The 20,190-nt window shown below is 42.4% G+C and overlaps 1 protein-coding gene across 9 annotated transcripts in view; it reads left to right on the top strand.

Annotated features, from left to right (window-relative positions):
- Window positions 1-20,190, top strand: part of HMGXB3 (HMG-box containing 3) — an 83,736-nt gene that overhangs the window by 13,606 nt on the left and 49,940 nt on the right. For 7 of the 9 annotated variants that reach the window (XR_003427729.1, XR_003427731.1, XR_003427730.1 and 4 more), the window contains 8 exons: window positions 1,941-2,072; window positions 6,396-6,814; window positions 9,539-9,714; window positions 9,852-9,949; window positions 12,143-12,241; window positions 13,792-13,941; window positions 18,393-18,694; window positions 19,199-19,326. Coding sequence is in view for 6 of the 9 variants with exons in the window: in XM_027081595.1 (XP_026937396.1) it covers window positions 1,941-2,072; window positions 6,396-6,814; window positions 9,539-9,714; window positions 9,852-9,949; window positions 12,143-12,241; window positions 13,792-13,941; window positions 18,393-18,694; window positions 19,199-19,326 (1,504 nt within the window). In the remaining 3 variants the exon portion in view is untranslated. The remainder of the gene's footprint in view (window positions 1-1,940; window positions 2,073-6,395; window positions 6,815-9,538; window positions 9,715-9,851; window positions 9,950-12,142; window positions 12,242-13,791; window positions 13,942-18,392; window positions 18,695-19,198; window positions 19,327-20,190) is intronic. The other 2 variants (XM_027081599.1, XM_027081596.1) reach the window with 2 other exon arrangements.

The raw sequence follows: 20,190 nt of genomic DNA, 5'->3' as shown, positions 1-20,190 counted from the left end.
GAAATCTACTTAGTTCTGATATCAACCTTTCTTTTGATTATTGTTATTAGCAAGGTATATCTTTTTCCATCCTTTGACCTGTTTGTACCTTTGTATTTCTACCGTACCTTTTTTGGTAGGCAGCATATAGTTTGGCTCTAAGAGCAAGACCTATCTGATGATCTCTGCCTTTTAATTATAGTATTTAGGCTGTATGTATTTAATGTGATTATTAATGTGGTTTGGTTTAAATCAGTCCTCTTACTATTTGTTGTTATTGTTTTGGTCCTATCTGTTTTGTTGTACTTTCTTTTGAAATAATTAAGTATATTTTATGAATCCATTCTATCTCCTTTGTTGGCCTATGAGCTATTAACTTTGTCTTGGTTATTGTATTGGCTTCTTTTAGGATTAATAATACATAGCTTTAACTTGTCACAATCTGTCTTATCCTCTAAAACCCCTGCTGTGGATAAACAATACTTTCTTCAATAAGAAAGTTGTAATAAACTAATTATTTTTCCTGAGCCTTTCCTGTTCCGGAACTTTGTATTCTTTCATGGTTTAATAAGTGTCAGCCAAGCTCTTCTAGAAATACTTAAGAAGGCAGCATCAGCCTTGAATGCTAGCATTATTTCCTGAAGTCATTTCTATAAGTTGCTGTTCAGGAGTATTTCCAAATTCATGGTAATTTATTTATAGCACTAACTTTGCTCTGAGGGTGTATTCAGAATGAATATTCCATGTGGGGCCACAGTCTGAGAAAAGATAAGATATAATGTTTTACCCATTAATAATAGTCTCACAGACTTTTTACTCCTCAGGATATATCCATTAAGCAGAAAGGGCAGGTGATTTTGCAGAAGAGGAAACCAAGGGCCCAAGAGCTAAGATGACTTACCCCCAGCTCATTCAGTATGTCAGTGACAAAATTGGAACCCAAACCCTGGTCTCTTTCCTTGGTGCCACACAACTTCACACTCATCTTTGACCTGCTATCACTGTCATAATCACCTTTTCCTTAGGTGTTCTGGCCAGAGGTAGCCTAGAGGCAGCTTGGTGTTTCCCAAGGGAAGTTTTTGCTTTCTGGCCAGGCTAGGGAGGTTGGGATTAGTAGCTGAGTAAACCATAAGCGACAGAACAAATCTGACAGGGAAGTGTTTTCTTTCCAGCATTAATCAAGAAATGGAGTGTGGCTAATTTCTATTTGTAGCTGAAATGTAATACATTCTGTTCAAAGGGAAATCATCGGAGATGGTGCAAGCCAGTGACTGAATATATTTGTACGCAGATGATCAAATTCTGTGGAGTGTCAGAGGACCTGGTTTCAACTGGAGTTCCCTCTCATTATTTTAGCGACTGGACTGTTTTTTTTTTAGATCTTTGAACCGTAGGTCCTAGGTTCTCTGATTTTTAACTAACAAGAATGAAGAAGCAAATTCTTTGAAGTATTGAGAGCCAGAGGGTGCAGCAGGATGCATGGAAGCAATCTTGACCAGGAATCAATAAGATCTGTCTTCTAGGTCTAGCTCTGTCCTTGAGTCACTACATGATTTGAGGCAAAGCATTTAACTACTCTGAACCTCAGTAGTAATAATACTTCATAGCATTGCTGAGAACATTAAATGAGATATTGGTAGAGTGTTTAGCACTGTGTGGTACTTTGCTTAATTAATTGCAACTCTTCTTACCTTTATACTTCTGGTACCTAACTCTGTAACCTTGGGCAGCTGTCTTTCTTCATTTGAATTCACTTTCTCCATTTCTAAAAACTGAACTAGTTAGTTGTATCTTAGGACCTTTCCAACTCTGACCTTTTAAGATACCATGAATTGGCTAACCTTCTGCAAGCTGGTATCCTCCTGGCATTGTTGTGGTTATAATGGTCATCAGGATCTGACAGAGATTAGACTGTGGTGTTGATTCTGACTTGCTCTTTTTTATTTGTTTTTTAAACACAGACTACTACGTACACCCGACGGGGCCATGGGACATGCACCAGCCCAGGCTGCTCCTTCACGTATGTCACGAGGCACAAACCACCTAAGTGCCCTACCTGTGGTAACTTCCTAGGAGGGAAGTGGATCCCAAAGGTAAAGTTCATTGGCCATCACTGCTTTGGAAACCCCACAAAGTAGGCTTATTATTCCCTTTAAGAACAGATGACTTAAATTAACATTCATTTAATTTTCTGACGACACAAATAAGTCAGTTTCTTTCTTTTTAAAAAGAAAGAATAAAATGTTATCCGTAATCTCATACCATCCAAAGAAAAGCTATTGTTAAGATTTCAGTATATTTTCTTCCAGTCTTTTTCTGTGGATATACAAGTTCTGTATCTTGCCTTTTTTTCCTTTAACGTATCATGCCATTAAATATTCTTCAAAAACATTATTTTTAATTGCTTCATAGTTTTCCATGAATGACTACACCATGTTAAATCATTCATTTCTTGTTAGGGTTACATTTTTTTTTTTTTTGCGTTACGCGGGCCTCTCACTGTTGTGGCCTCTCCCGTTGCGGAGCACAGGCTCCGGACGCGCAGGCTCAGCGGCCATGGCTCACGGGCCCAGCCGCTCCGCGGCATGTGGGATCTTCCCGGACCGGGGCACGAACCTGTGTCCCCTGCATCGGCAGGCGGACTCTCAACCACTGCGCCACCAGGGAAGCCCAGGGTTACATTTTTAACAATCCACCCTCCACACTGACTGCTTAGCTATTCACACGCACAGCGCACATCTCATTCCCTAGCTCAGAGTCCTTTTAGTTTCATATAGTTCCTATTAAAAGTGGAGGTCTTTAACCCGATATTCAGGTCTCCCATAGCTTAACGTTCCAGATGTATACCTCTATCTCCAAATAAATGATGCTCAGTAAATAAATGAGCGTTAGAGCTGAGCCCCTGTGACGTTCAGTTCAGCACATGTTCGTTACCTGTTGTATGCTGACTACATGAATCATACATACTTGCCACATTTTTGATATAAATTATTTAGGGACAAAAGGACTAGAATAGTCAGGTGGTTTTATAGAGGAGATGGTTTGGAAACATCAGTAGAATTTGGGTAGATAGAAGAGGAAAGAATGCGTTGTTTTTGTGAAAGTAGCTTAGGTTAGGATTGTGTTCGTCATGTGTTTGACTCATGGTCCAAACTCAGTTCTGTAGAGAAAACTTAAATAGCAGCATACTTAAGTTCCTTTGGGCGGTTTCCACAGAACAACTCTCAGAAAATTACTGGATGGTGACTTTTGCCCTCTGGCTGAGTGTTGGAGTTCAGGATAGCACCGATTTCGGAGGCAGAATAGGTTAATAATTAAGAATACAATTCTGGAGTCAGCTTCCTCAGTTCAAACCCTACTTCCCAAGTATTTAGCTTTGTAACCCTGGGCAAGTCATTTTATGTCTCTGTTCTTGATTTAGGCTTCCTTTCATTTGTAAATGGAGTTAACAATAGTGCCTACCTCATTAGGGTTATTGGAGGGGTCAGATGAAATGATCCATGCGAAGTGGATGGCACATTCCTAGTGTATTAAATATTCAATCCTCAGTAGCGCTTCACTGCTTCCATTGTTGGCAGCAATATAATTAATATTAACAGCAACAGTAGAGACAATTAACATTTCAAGGGGCAGGAAGTACCTAGGGCCTTGTGGAGTTTTTAGTGTGCACTGTGAAGCCATTTCGTTTATTCCTACCCTAATTATTCTCCCAAAATATACTTCCCCAGCTGCAGTAGGAAGATTGAATTGGATAGTTGTTGGACTCCTCCTTGGTCCTTCTTCACTGATGCACAGCAGGTCTGTCAAATGACCTTATTTCCTGTGCTTTTGCATGAAAGAGTGTAACCGATCCTGTGCCTAGTCTGCTTCAGATTCTGTTTTTACTTTGGTTTTCTTTCCTTTTTCATTTTGTCTTTTTTCCCCCTTTGATTGAATAACTTTTGAGCCATTCTCTTTTTGAGATCAAACTCATGACATGAAAACAATTTTTTTCTTAGCTACTTGTCCTGTCTTTACTTGCTAAGTCAGAATATTCTTCCCAAAGGTTTTTGCAAGAATTACCATGTAAAGAGCAGATACTGTGATTTCTAAATCTCATAGGAACAGAATACCTGAGTGTGAGAAGAAAAATGTAACAATGTAGCATCAATGCACTTAAAATTTTTAGAGATAAAGGTGACGTTGGTTATCAGCTAGCTCAACTCCCAAATTTCCAGCTAAGGAAAAAGAGATTCAGGAGAAGTGACTGGTTACATTCACATTGCTAATTATGCTGTCGCCTTTTCCACTAAACCATACTTCTCAGGCATTGCTGTGCTGTTTACCTGCAGAATCTTAAGATTTCCTGAGTTCTGATTTTTGAAAGAGCAATTATAAATAGTTTCTAAACGCTCCAAATGTGTCCATGCCAGTCAGGAAATGACTCACCTTTTCTTATATTGTTCTGGAGTTCATACTGGCTAAAATTAGCCCAAGAAACGTGGCACAGTTCCCAGTGAGTTGGATGGAACAAAAGATGGTATATAAGGCTCAAGGTATGGTATATAGCTCAAGGCCTCATTACTGTGGGCTCTCTGATAGCAGTAATTGAGGTCTCTGGTCGAGGAACTGGTAGTATTTGCCTTCCATCTTGAAAGAAAGTGACATCTAAAAAGGGTAGGCTGAGTTAAGGAAATGTGAGATCACCAGCTGGAGTTTTTTGCTCTGATTGCTTAAATATCCAGTCTTCCTGCAAAGAATTTTTGTCTATAGCCTACTTAGTGGGCAGTGTTCTGCTCAAAGTTCTCATCTCAGGGGTTTAGTTTATCTTGTCTCCTGTTTTTCTGCTGACTCTTCCTTCTTTAGCAGTCAGTAAGCTCAGTACAGTTACTTGGAATTTTTCTTGTCCTCATGGTTTGTAATTGTGTGTTAGAATCTGAGAATGCTTTACTGAAGATTTCTTAAGGTCGTCTATATTGATTCTTAACCAGAGGCACCGTGTTGCCCAGAGGGACTTCTGAAATGTAAGGGGTTTTTGATAGTCAGTGACTGGGAGATAATACTGAAATTTAATGGCATTGGGCACAGATGCTGAATTTCCTGTGAAGTGTAGGGGGTCCTGCCCCTCCACCATGAAGAGCTGGGCCACCCAAAAGGCTATCTTGCTGCTGTTGACAAACACAGAGCTCTCTTATTCCATAATGGGAAAATGAGGAATCAGATGAAGCTTGCCTTAAGTGACATAAGCAATTAGGTTGAAGCAGAGCCAAGACAGAGTGCAGCTTTTGTGTTTTGTCTCCTAGTTTATAGTGCCTTTCACTATTCACGTGGAAGGAAAAAACCTTTGAGACCTACCACAGAGATGAACACTGTTAATTTTTGGTTTTTTTTTTGGCCGTGTTGGGTCTTCGTTGCTACGTGCAGTCTTTCTCTAGTTGCGGTGAGCGGGGGCTACTCTTCGTTGCAGTGCGCGGGCTTCTTATTGTGGTGGCTTCTCTTGTTGTGGAGTACGGGCTCTAGGCACGCGGGCTTCAGTAGTTGCAGCATGTGGGCTCAGTAGTTGTGGCATGGGGGCCCTAGAGCCCGTGGGCTCTAGCGTGCAAGCTTAGTAGTTGTGGCCCTCGGGCTTAGTTGCTCCGTGGCATGTGGGATCTTCCCAGACCAGGGATTGAACCCGTGTCCCCTGCATTGGCAGGCGGATTCCTAACCACTGCACCACCAGGGAAGTCCACTGTTAAATTTTTTTAAGTGTTCGTGTGTACATATATGTATGTAAACCTCGGGTCTGTCTGAGATAGCAGCAGCTGGTATTTTTAGTGAGTCGGAACCTTTTCTAGCATGTAATTAACGTGTGTGATCTGATTTAACCCAGTGAGAAGGTTGTGGTGTATGTGTAAATCAGCCTTACGCTGACTTTTAGGACTCAACCTGAAAAAATCTGGGAAAAAGATGAGAGTTTTCCCCAGTGGAGTTGCAAGCATTCAGTCTTTGCGACATTGTGACCACATTGTGATTAAGTGAGTCTCATAAAGGGACCACCAAGATAAACAACCTAATACTTCTAGGCCCAATATGGCAGTATATCAGCCTCTTTGTAGACATAAAGGAGAGGGCCTTGAACAATCAAAGGTCGAGGTAAAACAATGTCAGCATTTGTTCGCTGAAACCTGAAGAAACATGTCGTTAAGAAATTTATTAGAATAGGCTTATCCTAACTCGGACATTGAGTGCAGTGGTGAAAGGGAACTGGAATCAGAAGAGTTAGGTTCAGGCCAGTTTTATACTTGGGACCTGAAGTCAGCCTCTTCCTTTCTCAGCCTCAGCTTCTTATATGTTGCTCATACATTATTGTTACAAGGGTCAAATGAGAGAATATTTGTAAATGTGTTGTCAACTGTAAAATGCTATATGCATGAAAGGTTTTCTTTTTTTTCTAGGAAAAGCCAGCCAAAGTCAAAGTGGAATTGACTTCTGGAGTCTCCTCCAAAGGCTCTGTGGTTAAAAGAAATCAGCAGCCTCTCACCTCCGAGCAAAATTCTGCTAAGGAAAACTCTTCCAAACTGACTCTGGAGAACTCAGAAGCTGTAAGCCAGCTCCTAAGTATAGCTCCTCAAAGAGACGTGGGTGAGGAGAATGAGTGGGAGGAAGTGATCATCTCAGATGCCCATGTTTTGGTCAAGGAAACTCCTGGGAATCGTGGTACAGCAGTCATTAAGAAGCCAGTGGTCAAGAGTGGTGTGCAGCGTGAGGTCTCTCTGGGGACAACTGAGAATGACAGTCCTGGACTAGACGTGCCACCACCAGCTGAGGGGACCAGCACCTCCAATTCACTCCCTGCTCCTAAAAAGCCTACAGGGTAACCCAATGTGTTTATTTTTTTCCCCCTATTTTTAAAAACATTTATATATTTATTTATTTATTATTTTTTTGGCTGCGTCAGATCTTAGTTGCGGCACATTGGGATCTTCTGTTGCAGCGTGTGGGCTCTTCGTTGCTGTGAGCTGGCTTCTTTCTAGTTGTGGCGCGTGAGCTCCAGAGCGTGCAGGCTCAGTAGTTGCAGCATGCGAGCTCTCTAGTTGTGGTGCGCAGGCTCCAGAGCACGTGGGCTCTGCAGTTGTGGCATGCGGGCTCTGTAGTTGTGGTGCGTGAGCTTAGTTGCCCCGCGGCATGTGGCAATCTTAGTTCCCTGACCAGGGATCGAACCAGCGTCCCCTGCATTGCAAGACGGATTCTTAACCACTGGACCACCAGGGAAGTCCCCCAATGTGTTTATATATTACAGCATTGTGTTTAGAACAGCAGCTTGCGTAGTGCCCTGTGTTTATTTTGTCCCATATCCTTACAGCATTCCTGAGAGAGATAGCAGAGCCCAATTCATGGTTTGTATTTTAGAGATACAGAAGCTGAGGCCTAGAGACATTTATTTGCCTGTCCTCCTACACTCTGCTGTTTATTCACTGCTGTCCCGTCCCTTATACATCTCTTCTTGTCAGTCTCCCTAAAGCAGTTATTACAGAGTCTTGTTGGTACAGGCTGTGGGCAATGTTACAAACCTAGTATCCAATTCTGGATATTGCATTTGAAAAGAGAAGCCTTATTAGGGCATCTTTATATAATAAAGATTCCTGTCCTGGTGGTCAGAGAACTAAATTCTGGTTGTGACTCTGTCCAGGGCTTCTGTTTGACCGTGGGCATAGTCACTTCATACCCATTTTCCCCTCTGAAAACTCTTGAGTTGGGTGTTATAAAAAAGAATCGTATCCTCAATGGCTGACCACACAGCCTGAAAAAGGTTGTGTGTAAAGCTTGCAGCCCAGTGCCTTGCAGATAGGAGAGGTCTGTAAGTGTGGGCTGTTTTTCCTCCCTTCCTTGAAGGCTTTCTCACCTTAGAGGCTTGACTGAATTCTCCATGTATGTAGCTCCTTTACAGAGGCAGCTATGGTCTTAAAATGGAAGGCTCTTTTTTGTTTATATCATTGGTTCTCAAAGGGGAGCAGTACCCCAGGGGACATTGTGGCAATGTTTGGAGACATGTTTGGTTGATACCACTGGGGAGGGAGTGCTACTGTCATCAAGTGGGTAGAGGCCACAGGATGCTGCTAAACATCCTACAATGCACAGGACAGCCTCTTGCAACAGAGAATTATTTGGCCCAAAATGTTAGTAGTGCCAAGGTTTAGAAATTCTGGTTTATATTATTACGAGTAAAAAAACTTTTATTGTTGAATAGAAAATATATTCACATAGTTCAGGCTGAAAAAGTGTAAGGAATATATACTGAAACAAATCTCCTTTCAGTCCCGTTCTTGGGTGCTCCATTCCCATTTCCCAGAGACAATATTCCCAACTTTCTGTGTTTGGGGGGATAATTTTAAGTATATGCAAACAAATAGGAGTGTATGTGTGTTTATAATTAATATCGTTAAATTTTAGAAGTCAAGATGTCGAAGTATGTATGTCACGCTACCATTTGTGTAAAGAAAGGTAGGGAAAAAATACATGTGTGTACACACACATATATATATACATGTACATAGTTGACTCTTGAATAGACATGGACTTGAACTGCGTGGGTCCACTTACACGTGGATTTTTTTCAGTATGTATGTACTACAGTACTACATGGTGTGCAGTTGGTTGAATCTGCCAGATGTGGAACCCTGGATATGGAGGGCTGTGAAGTTATCAGTGGACTTTTGACTCTGTGGGGGTCAGTGCCCCTAATACGTGCTGTTCAAGGTCAGCTGTGTGTGTGCGTGTGTGTGTGATATATATTTTTCCCCCCACCTTTCTTTTTTTTTTTTTTTTTTGCAGTACATGGGCCTCTCCCATTGCGGAGCACAGGCTCCAGACGCGCAGGCTCAGCGGCCATGGGTCACAGGCCCAGCCGCTCCGCGGCATGTAGGATCTTCCCAGACCGGGGCATGAACCGGCGTCCCCCGCATCGGCAGGCAGACTCCCAACCACTGCGCCACCAGGGAAGCCCCCCCCACCTTTCTTTACACAAATGGTAGCATAACATACATACTTTGACATCTTGTCTTTTAAAATTTAACAGTATACTTTGAGATGGTTCCGTGTTCTTAGAGAATGAAGCTGTGCACTTTGGGGCAGGTGAAGCACTTTAGCAAATGTGTATTGAGGCCTTCTATGGGCAGACTTTATGCTCAACACTGGAGCTACAAAGATGAAGAAAACATGAACCTTGTTCCCCAGGGTCTCTCAGCCGCCCTCATGTGGGAGACTGATACACTTTAAATACTTGGGCTGATTAGAGGCAGATTAGATGTTATAACTACAGTAGCTATTGATATCCCTCACTGTAGGCACTGTTTTGCACTTTTTTATCTTTATAATGACCCCATGAAGTACATGTAATTGCATATTACAAACGAGGTAAACAGAAGAGTAAGATTTCTTGCCCAGGGTTACACAGCTATTTAATGGTTTAATTAATGTCTAAAGCCTGACAGTTTAACCAGGACATTATTCTAATAAAGTGATATCTGAAGATTGCACTTCGGTTTTCTTCCCCCTGGTCTGGAATTTCTAGGAGAGCTCCCTTCTTGTTTTTTTTCAGAGTTGACGTGCTTATTCCTGTGCCCAGAGCCCCAGAGCTTAAAGGCAGAGCACGGGGCAAGCCCTCGTTACTGGCTGCAGCAAGACCCATGAGAGCAATTCTTCCAGCCCCAGCTAACGTGGGTCGAGGCAGCAGCATGGGACTGCCCAGGGCCAGGCAGGCCTTTCCCCTGAGTGGTAAGGTCTGGGACAGACTCGGGAGGAGGGACTCTCTAAAGGGAAGGGGACAGGAGTGGGGGTTGAGCATGGAGATGAGAGACTTAGGGAGACTCTGAATGCACTTAAGTCACCAGTCTGGCTCCTGGTTGTTTCAGATAAGACTCCCTCTGTGAGGACTTGTGGCCTGAAGCCAAGTACGCTGAAGCAGCTGGGCCAGCCCATCCAACAGCCATCTAGCACTGGTGAGGTGAAGGTAAGACCCTTTCCGCAGAGGGGGAGCCATCTGTTGCGGGGGCGGCTGACAGCTCCGAGAACAGGACTTCCATTGAGTGTCTCAAAGCCATAGGCAAAAAGCCTATTCTTAACACTGGTAGAACTGTGGGAGGAGGGTTAGCATGAATGAGTTATCTGTTTTTTAATTAGTTTCTTTTTCTGGTTATAAAAATGAATGCATGTTTTAAAATTTTTATTTAGAAATAATTAAAACAAGAAAACTTGCAAGAGTAAAAGTAGTACAAAGAGCACCCATGTACTCTTTACCTAGTTACCTATTGTTAACATATTAGCCCATTTTGCATTATCATTTGTGCTCATTTGTCTTCCCCATTGTGTGTGTGTGTATATATGTATGTTTAAAATACACATAATTTAAAGGTAACATGGCCTTTTACTCTTTAATGCTTCAGTGTGTATTTCCTAAGACTAGAGATATTCTGTCACTGAAACATTGATACTTTATCATTTGTATTCCAGTTTCGTCGGTTTTACCCAGTTGTGTCCTTTATAGCATTTTCTACGTTAGAACAGGATCCGATCTAGGCTTATATGCTGCATTTAGTTGTCATGTCTTTTTAGAAAAAATGAATGCATGGTTGTTATAGAAAATAAAGAAAATTCAGGTAAGGCAGAAAGAAAATAAGTCTCTTCTGATCCTGCCAGCCAGAAATAACTGTTATTGATGGTCTGGTGTGCGCTCATTCAGCCAAGTTCTTTCCTGCATTAGTCTGTGTTTAACTTTTAAATGTAATTTTTTAAACCTAATAGCATGGCTCTTTCTCCATGTACTGGTTTGTAACCAGTACAGTTCATTCCATTTAATGATAGAGCTATTAAAGATTTCTCAGGTGTCAAAATTGCATGTGTTCAAGTATATTTATTATTAGATTTTTTTTTTAGTTGTTTCGCCATTTGTGACTTGAATATGATCAAAGATCCCTAAATCAGCACTTTTGAGAGCATGGCCGTCAGTAACAAACACATTTCTACATCACAGCCCGGTAAATATATACATATATATACACATGAAAAGTTTAATGAAGCTATGCCCTTATTTTATGCAGTCATTTTTCCATTTCTTTTTCCAAAATGCTGGTTTCAGCCCATTAAGTTAATTTCACAATCCCTCAGTTTGAAATTGAAAACCCTGACATGGACCAAATTGGAATAGGAGTATCAAGTCTGCCATCTCCCTTGCCATGTGCTCTCTGTCAGGGAACTGCTTTTGTTTGATAGTTCTAAATTTGCCCCAACAAGGCTATCAGCCAGCTTCTACTTTGAAGGTTGATCTGTTTTCACCCAAATGTGGTGTCACCACTGGGTGCATGTGTGATCTTGGGGAATAGAAGGACGGTAATTGAGTCTGCTTCAGCTGCTTCCTAGATTTCCAGCCCTTAGATTCCCTTCATGTGTGTAAATTCCCAGTCTTCTGTGTAGTTTCCTTTTAATTGGCAAATTGGGTATTTGTTAAAAAGCCATAAACCCTTTTACTAGTCTTAAACCCGTTAAGTTACATGAAATCTTATGTTCTGAAAATTAACTTAAATTCATTATTACAGAATAATTATTTTTAATTTAGAATGCTTTCTTCATCTTTTCTTTTTTACATTCCATATAGAACATTTGAAAATTTTTATAGATAGTGGTAAAATGGAAAACAACCATGATCTTTCCCTCAACCTGTGACACTTTAGTGAATAATCTTTCAAACTTCTTGTTTTTTTTTGTTTTTTTTTGGCCGTGCCATGCAGGTTGCAGGTTGCAGGTTGCAGGATCTTAGTTCCCTGGCCAGGGATTGAACCCAGACCCCCAACAGTGGAAGTGTGGCGTCCTAACCACTGGACCACCAGGGAATTCCCCAGACTTCTTTATGTCAGCATAATTCAACCACATAGTTGTGTACAGAGCTATTACATTGTAAATCAGACTCATAGTGTTTCTGATATGCAGTGTTAGAAGCTGTGCAAAAGAGTGTGGGAACCCCTGGAGTTGAAAGTGACACTCAACCTTTGGTGGGCTGGTGACTGCTGACTAGCATTCCAGAGGGCTCATTTGGAGCGTAGCTCTACAAATGCCTGGGCAGCTGTTTCCTCAAGCTGTTTCAGGACACAGGACCTCAGGAGTTTGACTGAGGTTCAGAAGCACTAAAATAATTTGTTTTGATCTACAGCTACCAAATGGCCCAGCCAACAGGACATCTCAGGTGAAAGTTGTAGAGGTCAAGCCTGATATGTTTCCTCCATATAAGTATAGCTGCACCGTCACACTGGTAAGTGCAGACAGGTGATGGGTTGACATAGAGGTGGTTTGATTGTGTGGTTGAGAGTGAGTAGGAGTCTGAGGTGGGTGGGGAGTGGTACTTGGGAGTGAGAGTAGGGTGAGGGCTAGATCATAGATTCTGAAGATCCTGTCAGTGGTACAGATGATAGCTACTGGGTGAATCATCTAGGTTTGCTCTTTTTCCCAGATGAGATCCATGAAGTGTAGGCCAGCTGAGACCAGGATACTTCTTTTGAGAGTAGCTGGAGATGAGAATCCAGTCTAGCTTCAACATTCAGTCTTTGGACCTTTGGACCTTTTAGCCTCAAAAGTGTGGTCTACATATAAGTTCGAGAAATGTATTTTTTTCCTCCCTAAAACAGTCACATTCAGTACTAGTATCTGAAAGGGTTTGAGAAGTGCTTTAGTGAAGCAACTTTTGTCTAGCCTGGTGTTTCTCACCAAGGTTTTCCCTCCCCCACTTTTATTTTTAACATAACACATGTTAACATCCCAATAAATGAATGTGTGACTCTGGGGTCGTCCTTTTGCAGGGTAAGCAGCCTGGAGCAGTGGAGTAAACACTGGGTGTCGAAAGACCTAGTCCAAAAGTGGTTCTGGCTCTGCTGCTAGCATGGCATCTAACCTTGAGCAAGGCTCTTTCCTTCTCTGGTCCTCAGTTTTCAGTCTGTAAAATACTCTGTTGGTTTAGAAAGCATGTTAGGGCTTCTCTTGCTCAACGTTCTCTAGTTTTGTTGATCCTTAAGGTACCAATCAGCCAGGTATCATTTGGCAGTTTCCCTGGATGAGTAAGATACACAGATCTTGAGAAAGCAGCTAGATTTTTAAAAATTCAGAAACTTTATTGAGCACCTGCTCTGTGCCATGCCCTGTGCTAGGATTCAGTAGCAACAAGACAGCGCATAGTATGGTGGGTCAGTGCCTCATCTGGCCTGATCCTTGGGGAGAGTGTCTCTCTTATCCTAGAGAGCTGCTCAGGCTTCTTCTTCTAAAGACCTAATTACTACCTTCTCCATGCCATCCATCCCTTCACTATCTCTTCCGTTTGACTATGAGAGGCCACTAGGGATACCATCTGGTGGGAACTGCCCAGGACCTTCTCTTCGGCTAATTAGACTGTAGCTTGTCGTAGGAGTCTAGGTGCCAGAGGTTTGAGCTTAAATAGTCCAGAAGTCACAATTTATCTTCATTGGAGCTTGAAATCTTCGGTTCACCACAGTCTCTGGCACTCTGTTAGAACAGGCCTGTTTCACTCTGCTGATTGCCTGGACCCTGAAGGCAGTTGAATTTCTGACCTTTGAGATTCAACTCACTTGTTTCACAGATAGGGAAGGACTTGCCACAATTATTTAGGCTGTATTAAGACTGAAAGGGGATAGCTGCAGAAAAAGTGTCTTGCTTCAAGGCTCTTGGAGAGTTCGTCTAAATCTGGTTTTGTGATTGCCCTCTCTGTTTTACCCACAGCAGGTCATCCTGATTCTCGGCTCTGCCCAGGTGTAAGTTGACTTGTAGAATTGAACTGCAGTCTTACTTTTTTAGGATTTGGGCCTGGCTACATCAAGAGGTCGGGGAAAGTGCAAGAATCCCTCTTGTAGCTATGTCTACACCAATCGGCATAAACCGCGGATTTGTCCCAGCTGTGGTTTTAACCTTGCCAAAGACCGGACTGAGAAAACCACCAAGGTTCTCGTGAGTTCCTTCCCCAAACACACCCCACAGCCTTGGATTGGGCTCTGTTAGCAGACCAGCTTTAGGAGAAATAAAAGGATTTCTTAGTACACAGTAGTAGTTAGCACCTGAACTGGAACCAAGTTACAGGTTCTGAACCTGGGCAAGTGCCTTCTTTCTGGGCTTCCTTGTCCTCTTTGCCAAGCTGTGGGGGCTGACCACATACCTTGATCTCTGTGAACCTTCTAGCTCAGTGGACCAAAAGTTCATTCACGGGGGTGCCGGGGGGAAGCCAACATGGGCCTTAAAGAGGATTCTGAAGAAGAGAGGGGTGGAAGGGTTACATCCTTTTAGCTCTGAGGCTGGTGAAGGGCCTGTAAATAGAATTTTGGTAAATACAGAGTGCCAACCCCAGGACATTGTAGATGAGATTACTGCTTCTCAGGTTTCTTGCAGAGCATTTGGCCAACCACAAAGTTTTACTTCTAGCAGTGTGGCAGGCCTCCTCCCTGAAGTTGGGCCAAACTGTTTGGATAGTAAACACATTCCACTTGGCTTCTTAGGGCATGTTTTTTTTTTTGTTGTTTGTTGGTTTATTAGAACCAGGGAAAATAGGCAGTTTCAGAGGGCCTCTGAATTTCCACATGTGAATTTTTTTAAGTGAACAGAAAGATGTAGTACCTAAGGCAGGGAATAGAATGACTAGGATGAGGCTAAGAAGAGAGATCTCATTCATCCGCTTTGCAGGGAAAGAGGATGGCACGCGGAACAACAGGTCAGGATCCAAGATGGAGCCTGGTTACTCCAGATCTCAGCTGCACCTCACAAGATGTGCAGGATGTGGGTGGAAGGGGAAGGCATGCCATATACTCAGGGACTAGTATGAGCAGAAGTGAAGAGGTAGGGAGTCTGGTGTTCGTTCCGTTGGGTTAGAGGAGAGAGTATGTGGGGAGGATTATGGAAAACAAGTCTTGAAAGGCATATTGGGGCCATATCATGGACGATCTTTAATGCTAAGACCTGGCAGTTTATTTTTTAGGCAGTGGGGTCACACTGAATGTTCTTGAGTCAGGGAGAGACCCAGAAGGTTATGTCAGGAGGTCAGGGAGTTTGGGAGTGGACAGGACTGAGGGGGGTGGGGACTGCCTCTAGCTAAGTTTTCTGTGCATATGGAGGGGAGGGGCTTTCTGGCAGATGAATCTCACCCCCTTGATCTTCAGGTCTGTGCTTGAGATGGTGTTCTGAGGTTATCATCTTTGTGAGAAAGGGAAGTGGAACTAAAGTAAAGGAAAAAAACACTGAGACTAGGAATTGAGAGACCTGCCTGGGAGTGACCCTAAGCTGCTCGCTTTCCCTCTCCTGAATTTTTGTTTCCCCGTCAGTAAAACAAGGCAGGCAAGGTGGATTAGATCTGGGCATTTTATTCTCAGGGCCATGAGCCTTAGAGAACACTCAGAATTGAGCTTAAAGGAGTCTGTAAACCCTTGAAATTGCATGTAAAATGGTTCCATACCTTCCATCATATTCTGTTGTCCCACACGGTGCCCTCTGCTGGCAGTGAGCTTTCCTTTTGGCTTCTCCATGTGTTTAGTGTGCTCCGCTTCACGTTAAAAGCATCGACCACACCCTGTCTTTTTTTTTTCCTTCAAGAAAGTGCATGTTATTTAATAAATAGGGATGATTGTAGTGTAATATAAAGAAAACTGATTTAGATCTACAACTTACACCCCAAATGAACTCCATGTCAATTATTTGGTTATAGAAATGCAAAAAGGAAAAAAAAAAAAGTAAAGCATTAGTTACAAAAAATAAAGTTATGCTACCATTCCCAGAATTTAAATAAAGTATGAAGAAACATTATAACATTGTATTACTCAGACATCCTTTGTTTGTTTAAACTATTTCCTTAAGTCAGTTTCCCAGAGTAAAACTGTTGGTGCACACACACACAACACACATTTTCGTGGTTCTTGATAGGTGTTGAGAATCAAATTCAGAGCACATGTTTTTGACAAATATGAGAATACATATTTCTAGACAGAATTAAACAAAATATCTGAACTAAAGCCCATCTAGAACATCATACATTCTGTAATTACAGCAGATGAAATTAGAAATAACCTGTGTCCGCCATTGAAATAAAATAAATTATAACATATATTTATAACTAAATATTAAGATGTTGCATAAAAAGATAAATATAAAGATTAGTCTGCAAAATGGAAATGGTTTATGATCTAATAAGTGAAAAAATTTAGATGGTATGGGTAGTTTGATTAGAACTCTGTAGAAATGTGGATATAAAGGTTCTAAGGAAGCATAGAGAAATAGAAAATATTGACCACACCCTGTCTTGACTCTCTGTTAGCTCCCTGTGAGACCGAGATTACTTGTAGGACAGGTGTGTCTGTTGCCCCCATACTACTACTTTTTTTTTTTTTTTTTTTGTGGTACGTGGGCCTCTCACTGTTGGGGCCTCTCCTGTTGCGGAGCACAGGCTCCGGACGCGCAGGCTCAGCGGCCATGGCTCACGGGCCCAGCCGCTCTGCGGCATGTGGGATCTTCCCGGACCGGGGCGCGAACCTGTGTCCCCTGCATCTGCCAGCGGACTCTCAACCACTGCGCCACCAGGGAAGCCCCGATACTACTACTTTTTATTTCCCCCACTGGCCGCGTGGTTTGTGGGATCTTAGTTCCCAAACCAGGGATTGAACCTGGGCCCTCAGCTGTGAGAGCGAGGAGCCCTAACCACTGGACCACCCAGGGAATTCCCAGCTCCCATACTTCTAATGCTGGAGCTTACATATATAATGTGTCAGTCCATGATTATGGAATGGAATTGAGTTCTGTGTAGGTAGATGGCTCTGAACATTACTTTTTCCTGTTGATGTGACTTACAGTGTGAAAATGGATGTTGGTCTCTAGATCTGGAATGATGAGGTGACTTAACTTTCCAGGTTAGACAGGAGTTATCTAGGCACCTTTTGCCAATTGGTTTCAAATCCCACTCTTATTATATTCTTCTATCTTGGGCTAACTGGTAGCTGCTTACCACCATGACCCTCATCTTCAGACATTCCCTCACCTTCTAATTCTCTAAATTTTGGAGAAGCAAAATATAATTTTTGTTTTCCACAAAATAAAACACTGGTCAGAAACCCAAGGTCCTTTGTGTACCTTCTCTTTGGAGTCCTCTGGTGACCATACATTTCCTGTGCAGTTTGTTGCCAGTGGCTGTAATTAAGACCACAACATCTCTGGGCTGGAATGATCTTCATTCCTTTCCATCTTTCATCTGTGGCTCAGAGCCAAAGGATAGTACGCTTTCCAACCGATCTTCCAGCCCATGATTCAACATAGTCCTGACTGGGAACACACAGCCTCCTGGGGCAACTCATTCTAGTGTCACTCAGCTCTTCTACAACCATTCATTCATTCTTTCTTTCAGCAAGCATGTATTGAATGTCTATTATTGGTCAGGCTTTGGGGGCTACAAAGATGAATAAGACATGGCCACTTCCCTCTAGGAGCTTACAGTCTAGTTGGGGGGAAAGATAGGTAACCAAACTTACAGATAGTGAGACGAGTTGTCGTAGTTATACTGAGTAATAAGTTGTTACTAAGCAGTTAACTTCTATAAAACAAAATAATGTGTCTAGCAAATATGAATTAGCATCTTTTGTGTGCTCTCATGGTGGTATTGGGAATCAGTAAATAAGCAGGGCAGTGGACTGGTTTACCAACTGTGAGAAAATGAAATCTGCAATAAAGGAGTGGACTCTGGGAGCAAGAAGGAGGGCTTGATTTCACACTGCATTTGCACAAGGGATCAGGGAGGGACCTCCATTGAAAAGGGACCTGCCTCAGAAGGACCTGTTTCAGTGAGTGTTTCAGAACCTTGTTTCCTGGAAGCCTCTGACTGGTGTATAAAGTTCCCTTGTACCAAGAAGCCACGCACTATTAAAGATAAATGCTTTAAGCTGTATAGGTACTTGTTTATAAATCATAATTACCATTCATAGAATTTTTGTTGCAATACTATCTCATTTACTGTACAACAACTCTAGGAGATTATTAGTATTTTGATCCTTCATTTCGTAGGTGAGGAAATTGAGGCTCAGAAAGATTAAGTAAATTGCTGTGGGTCACCCATATATATAGCTGTTCAGTGGCCTAACCAGAATTGAACCCCTGGACTGTTATCCTCCAAACCCAATACCCGGTGAATGGGAGCTGACTCTTGAAACCATTACCAAGAGGTGCGTATAATCCTCTCGTTCTACTGGTAGAGAAACAGCGCTAGAGAGAGAAAACACTTGCCGTGAGTCACACAGTGAGTTATTAGCTGAGTTGGTTAGGAACCTAGGTTTCCCAGCTCTCAGTCATGGGCCCATCTCTCTGCCACTCATGGTTTTGGCCTCATGCTGGCTCTTTATGCCCTGGGCGCTTAGTGATCAATCCACTCTCTTCAGGAGGCGAGCTCACCACTCTCGGATGTGCCGAGCGCCACAGAGCCCCTGAGCGCAGCCCAGAGGGAGATCCAGCGCCAGTCAACGCTGCAGCTGCTGCGCAAAGTCCTGCAGATTCCTGAGAACGAGTCAGAGCTGGCTGAGGTCTTCGCCTTGATTCATGAACTCAATAGCTCTCGACTCGTCCTGTCCAACGTGAGTGAGGAGACAGTCACCATCGAGCAGACTTCTTGGTCGAATTATTATGAGTCTCCATCCACGCAGTGCCTTCTCTGTAGCAGCCCATTGTTCAAAGGGGGACAAAAGTAAGCACCTCTTTCAGATTTACCCTTCCCGAGCTGCCCCATCTTACATGGCCTGTACTGCCCCTTCAAATACCTTTAAGGCTATAACCTTTGAAGATGTTCTTCTCAGCTTTTCTTAAGGTTTCCTTTACTTTTCCAATTGTCAGAAATAAAATAATAATGATAATACTGATTATCCATCATTTCTATTGAAATGTTACTATCACCAACTTAGGATTTAGTTTACTTCTGGACTGCCTGGCATAATGCTTGGATTTGGGAATTCATTGGGGTTGGTTAAATTGGGTTATAAGTTCAGAATTATATTAACTTGAGGGGTGATTCTATAGGCCAGTCCAGGGAAGTGGGAACACCCACCTAGAAAATCCTTGGAACGCAAGGTCCAACACCTTCATTTGCCTACTATATTTAAAGTCTTGAGGATTTTTGCCATTGATCATTGAGCCCAGGAACTGCAGTAAGTTGATTTCCCTTCTGTTTTTTTGTTGATGTTCTTGGTACTAGCTCCCTGGCCGGGCCCCAGGAGTGCTGGCTGCTGACAGCCAGCTGGCTGCAGGTGGTGACTGCCCAGGTGAAGATGTGTCTGAATCCCCATTGTTTGGCCCTGCACAGCTTCATGGACATCTATACAGGTGGGTGCCAGCCTTTTTTCCCTCAGAGGGCATGTTTGAGAACAGCCTCTGTGGGTCAGACCTCTAGTCCTTTGAGACTGGATCTTCTCTCAGATAGGGCTTCTGAGGAAGAGGGTGGTTTTTCCTCCTGGATATCTCAGCCCCAGAAGATTCCGTTTATCTCAGAAGTGTTAGGACTCTCTTATCAGTGCTCTTTAAACAAAGTTAATTGTAAAATAACAGATCTTCGTTGTGGAAAAAACAAAATGCTGACGAGTAAAAAGAAACTAAAAATCACTAGTAATCCTACTGCCATGAGATGAACACTTAATATTGTGCTCTGTAGTCTTTCAGATGTGTTATTCATCCCTGCAGAATAAAAGAAGATATAGGATTTATAGATCTATAGTTTTTCTTTGAACAAAAGTGGGGCTGTGCTGGATGTTGTTTTGGAGTGTTCTTTTTAAATACAGTGATGTATCATGGACATCTTCCTATGCCAGCAAGTGGAGAAATACATGACCATTTTTAAGGAGTGTGTGATGTTGCATTTTATAGTCCTCTTAATAATTAAGTCTTTTGTACAGCCTTAATTATTTCCTTTGGGCAAATGCCCAAAAGTGGAATTGCTGCATATTCACCCTTTCCTTCCATTCATTCATCAGCATCATTCATTGAACACTGACCATGTACCAACCACTCTGAAAATTTGAATCTTGGGTTTTATATGTAGAATGGAGTGCTGAAGATTAAAGAGTATTTATTATCCTCCTTGTCTTCAGAACCTTATGGTGCCTTATGTAGAATGGAGTGCTGAAGATTAAAGAGTATTTATTATTCTCCTTGTCTTCAGAACCTTATGGTGCCTTATTTTGAATTCATGCT

The sequence above is a fragment of the Aethalodelphis obliquidens genome, unplaced genomic scaffold (assembly GCF_003676395.1).
Source record: "Aethalodelphis obliquidens isolate GAN/ISIS:26980383/991018 unplaced genomic scaffold, ASM367639v1 scaffold45, whole genome shotgun sequence".
In the NCBI taxonomy this organism is placed as follows: Eukaryota; Metazoa; Chordata; class Mammalia; order Artiodactyla; family Delphinidae; genus Aethalodelphis; species Aethalodelphis obliquidens.
This window is presented reverse-complemented; position numbering and strand designations above follow the sequence as displayed.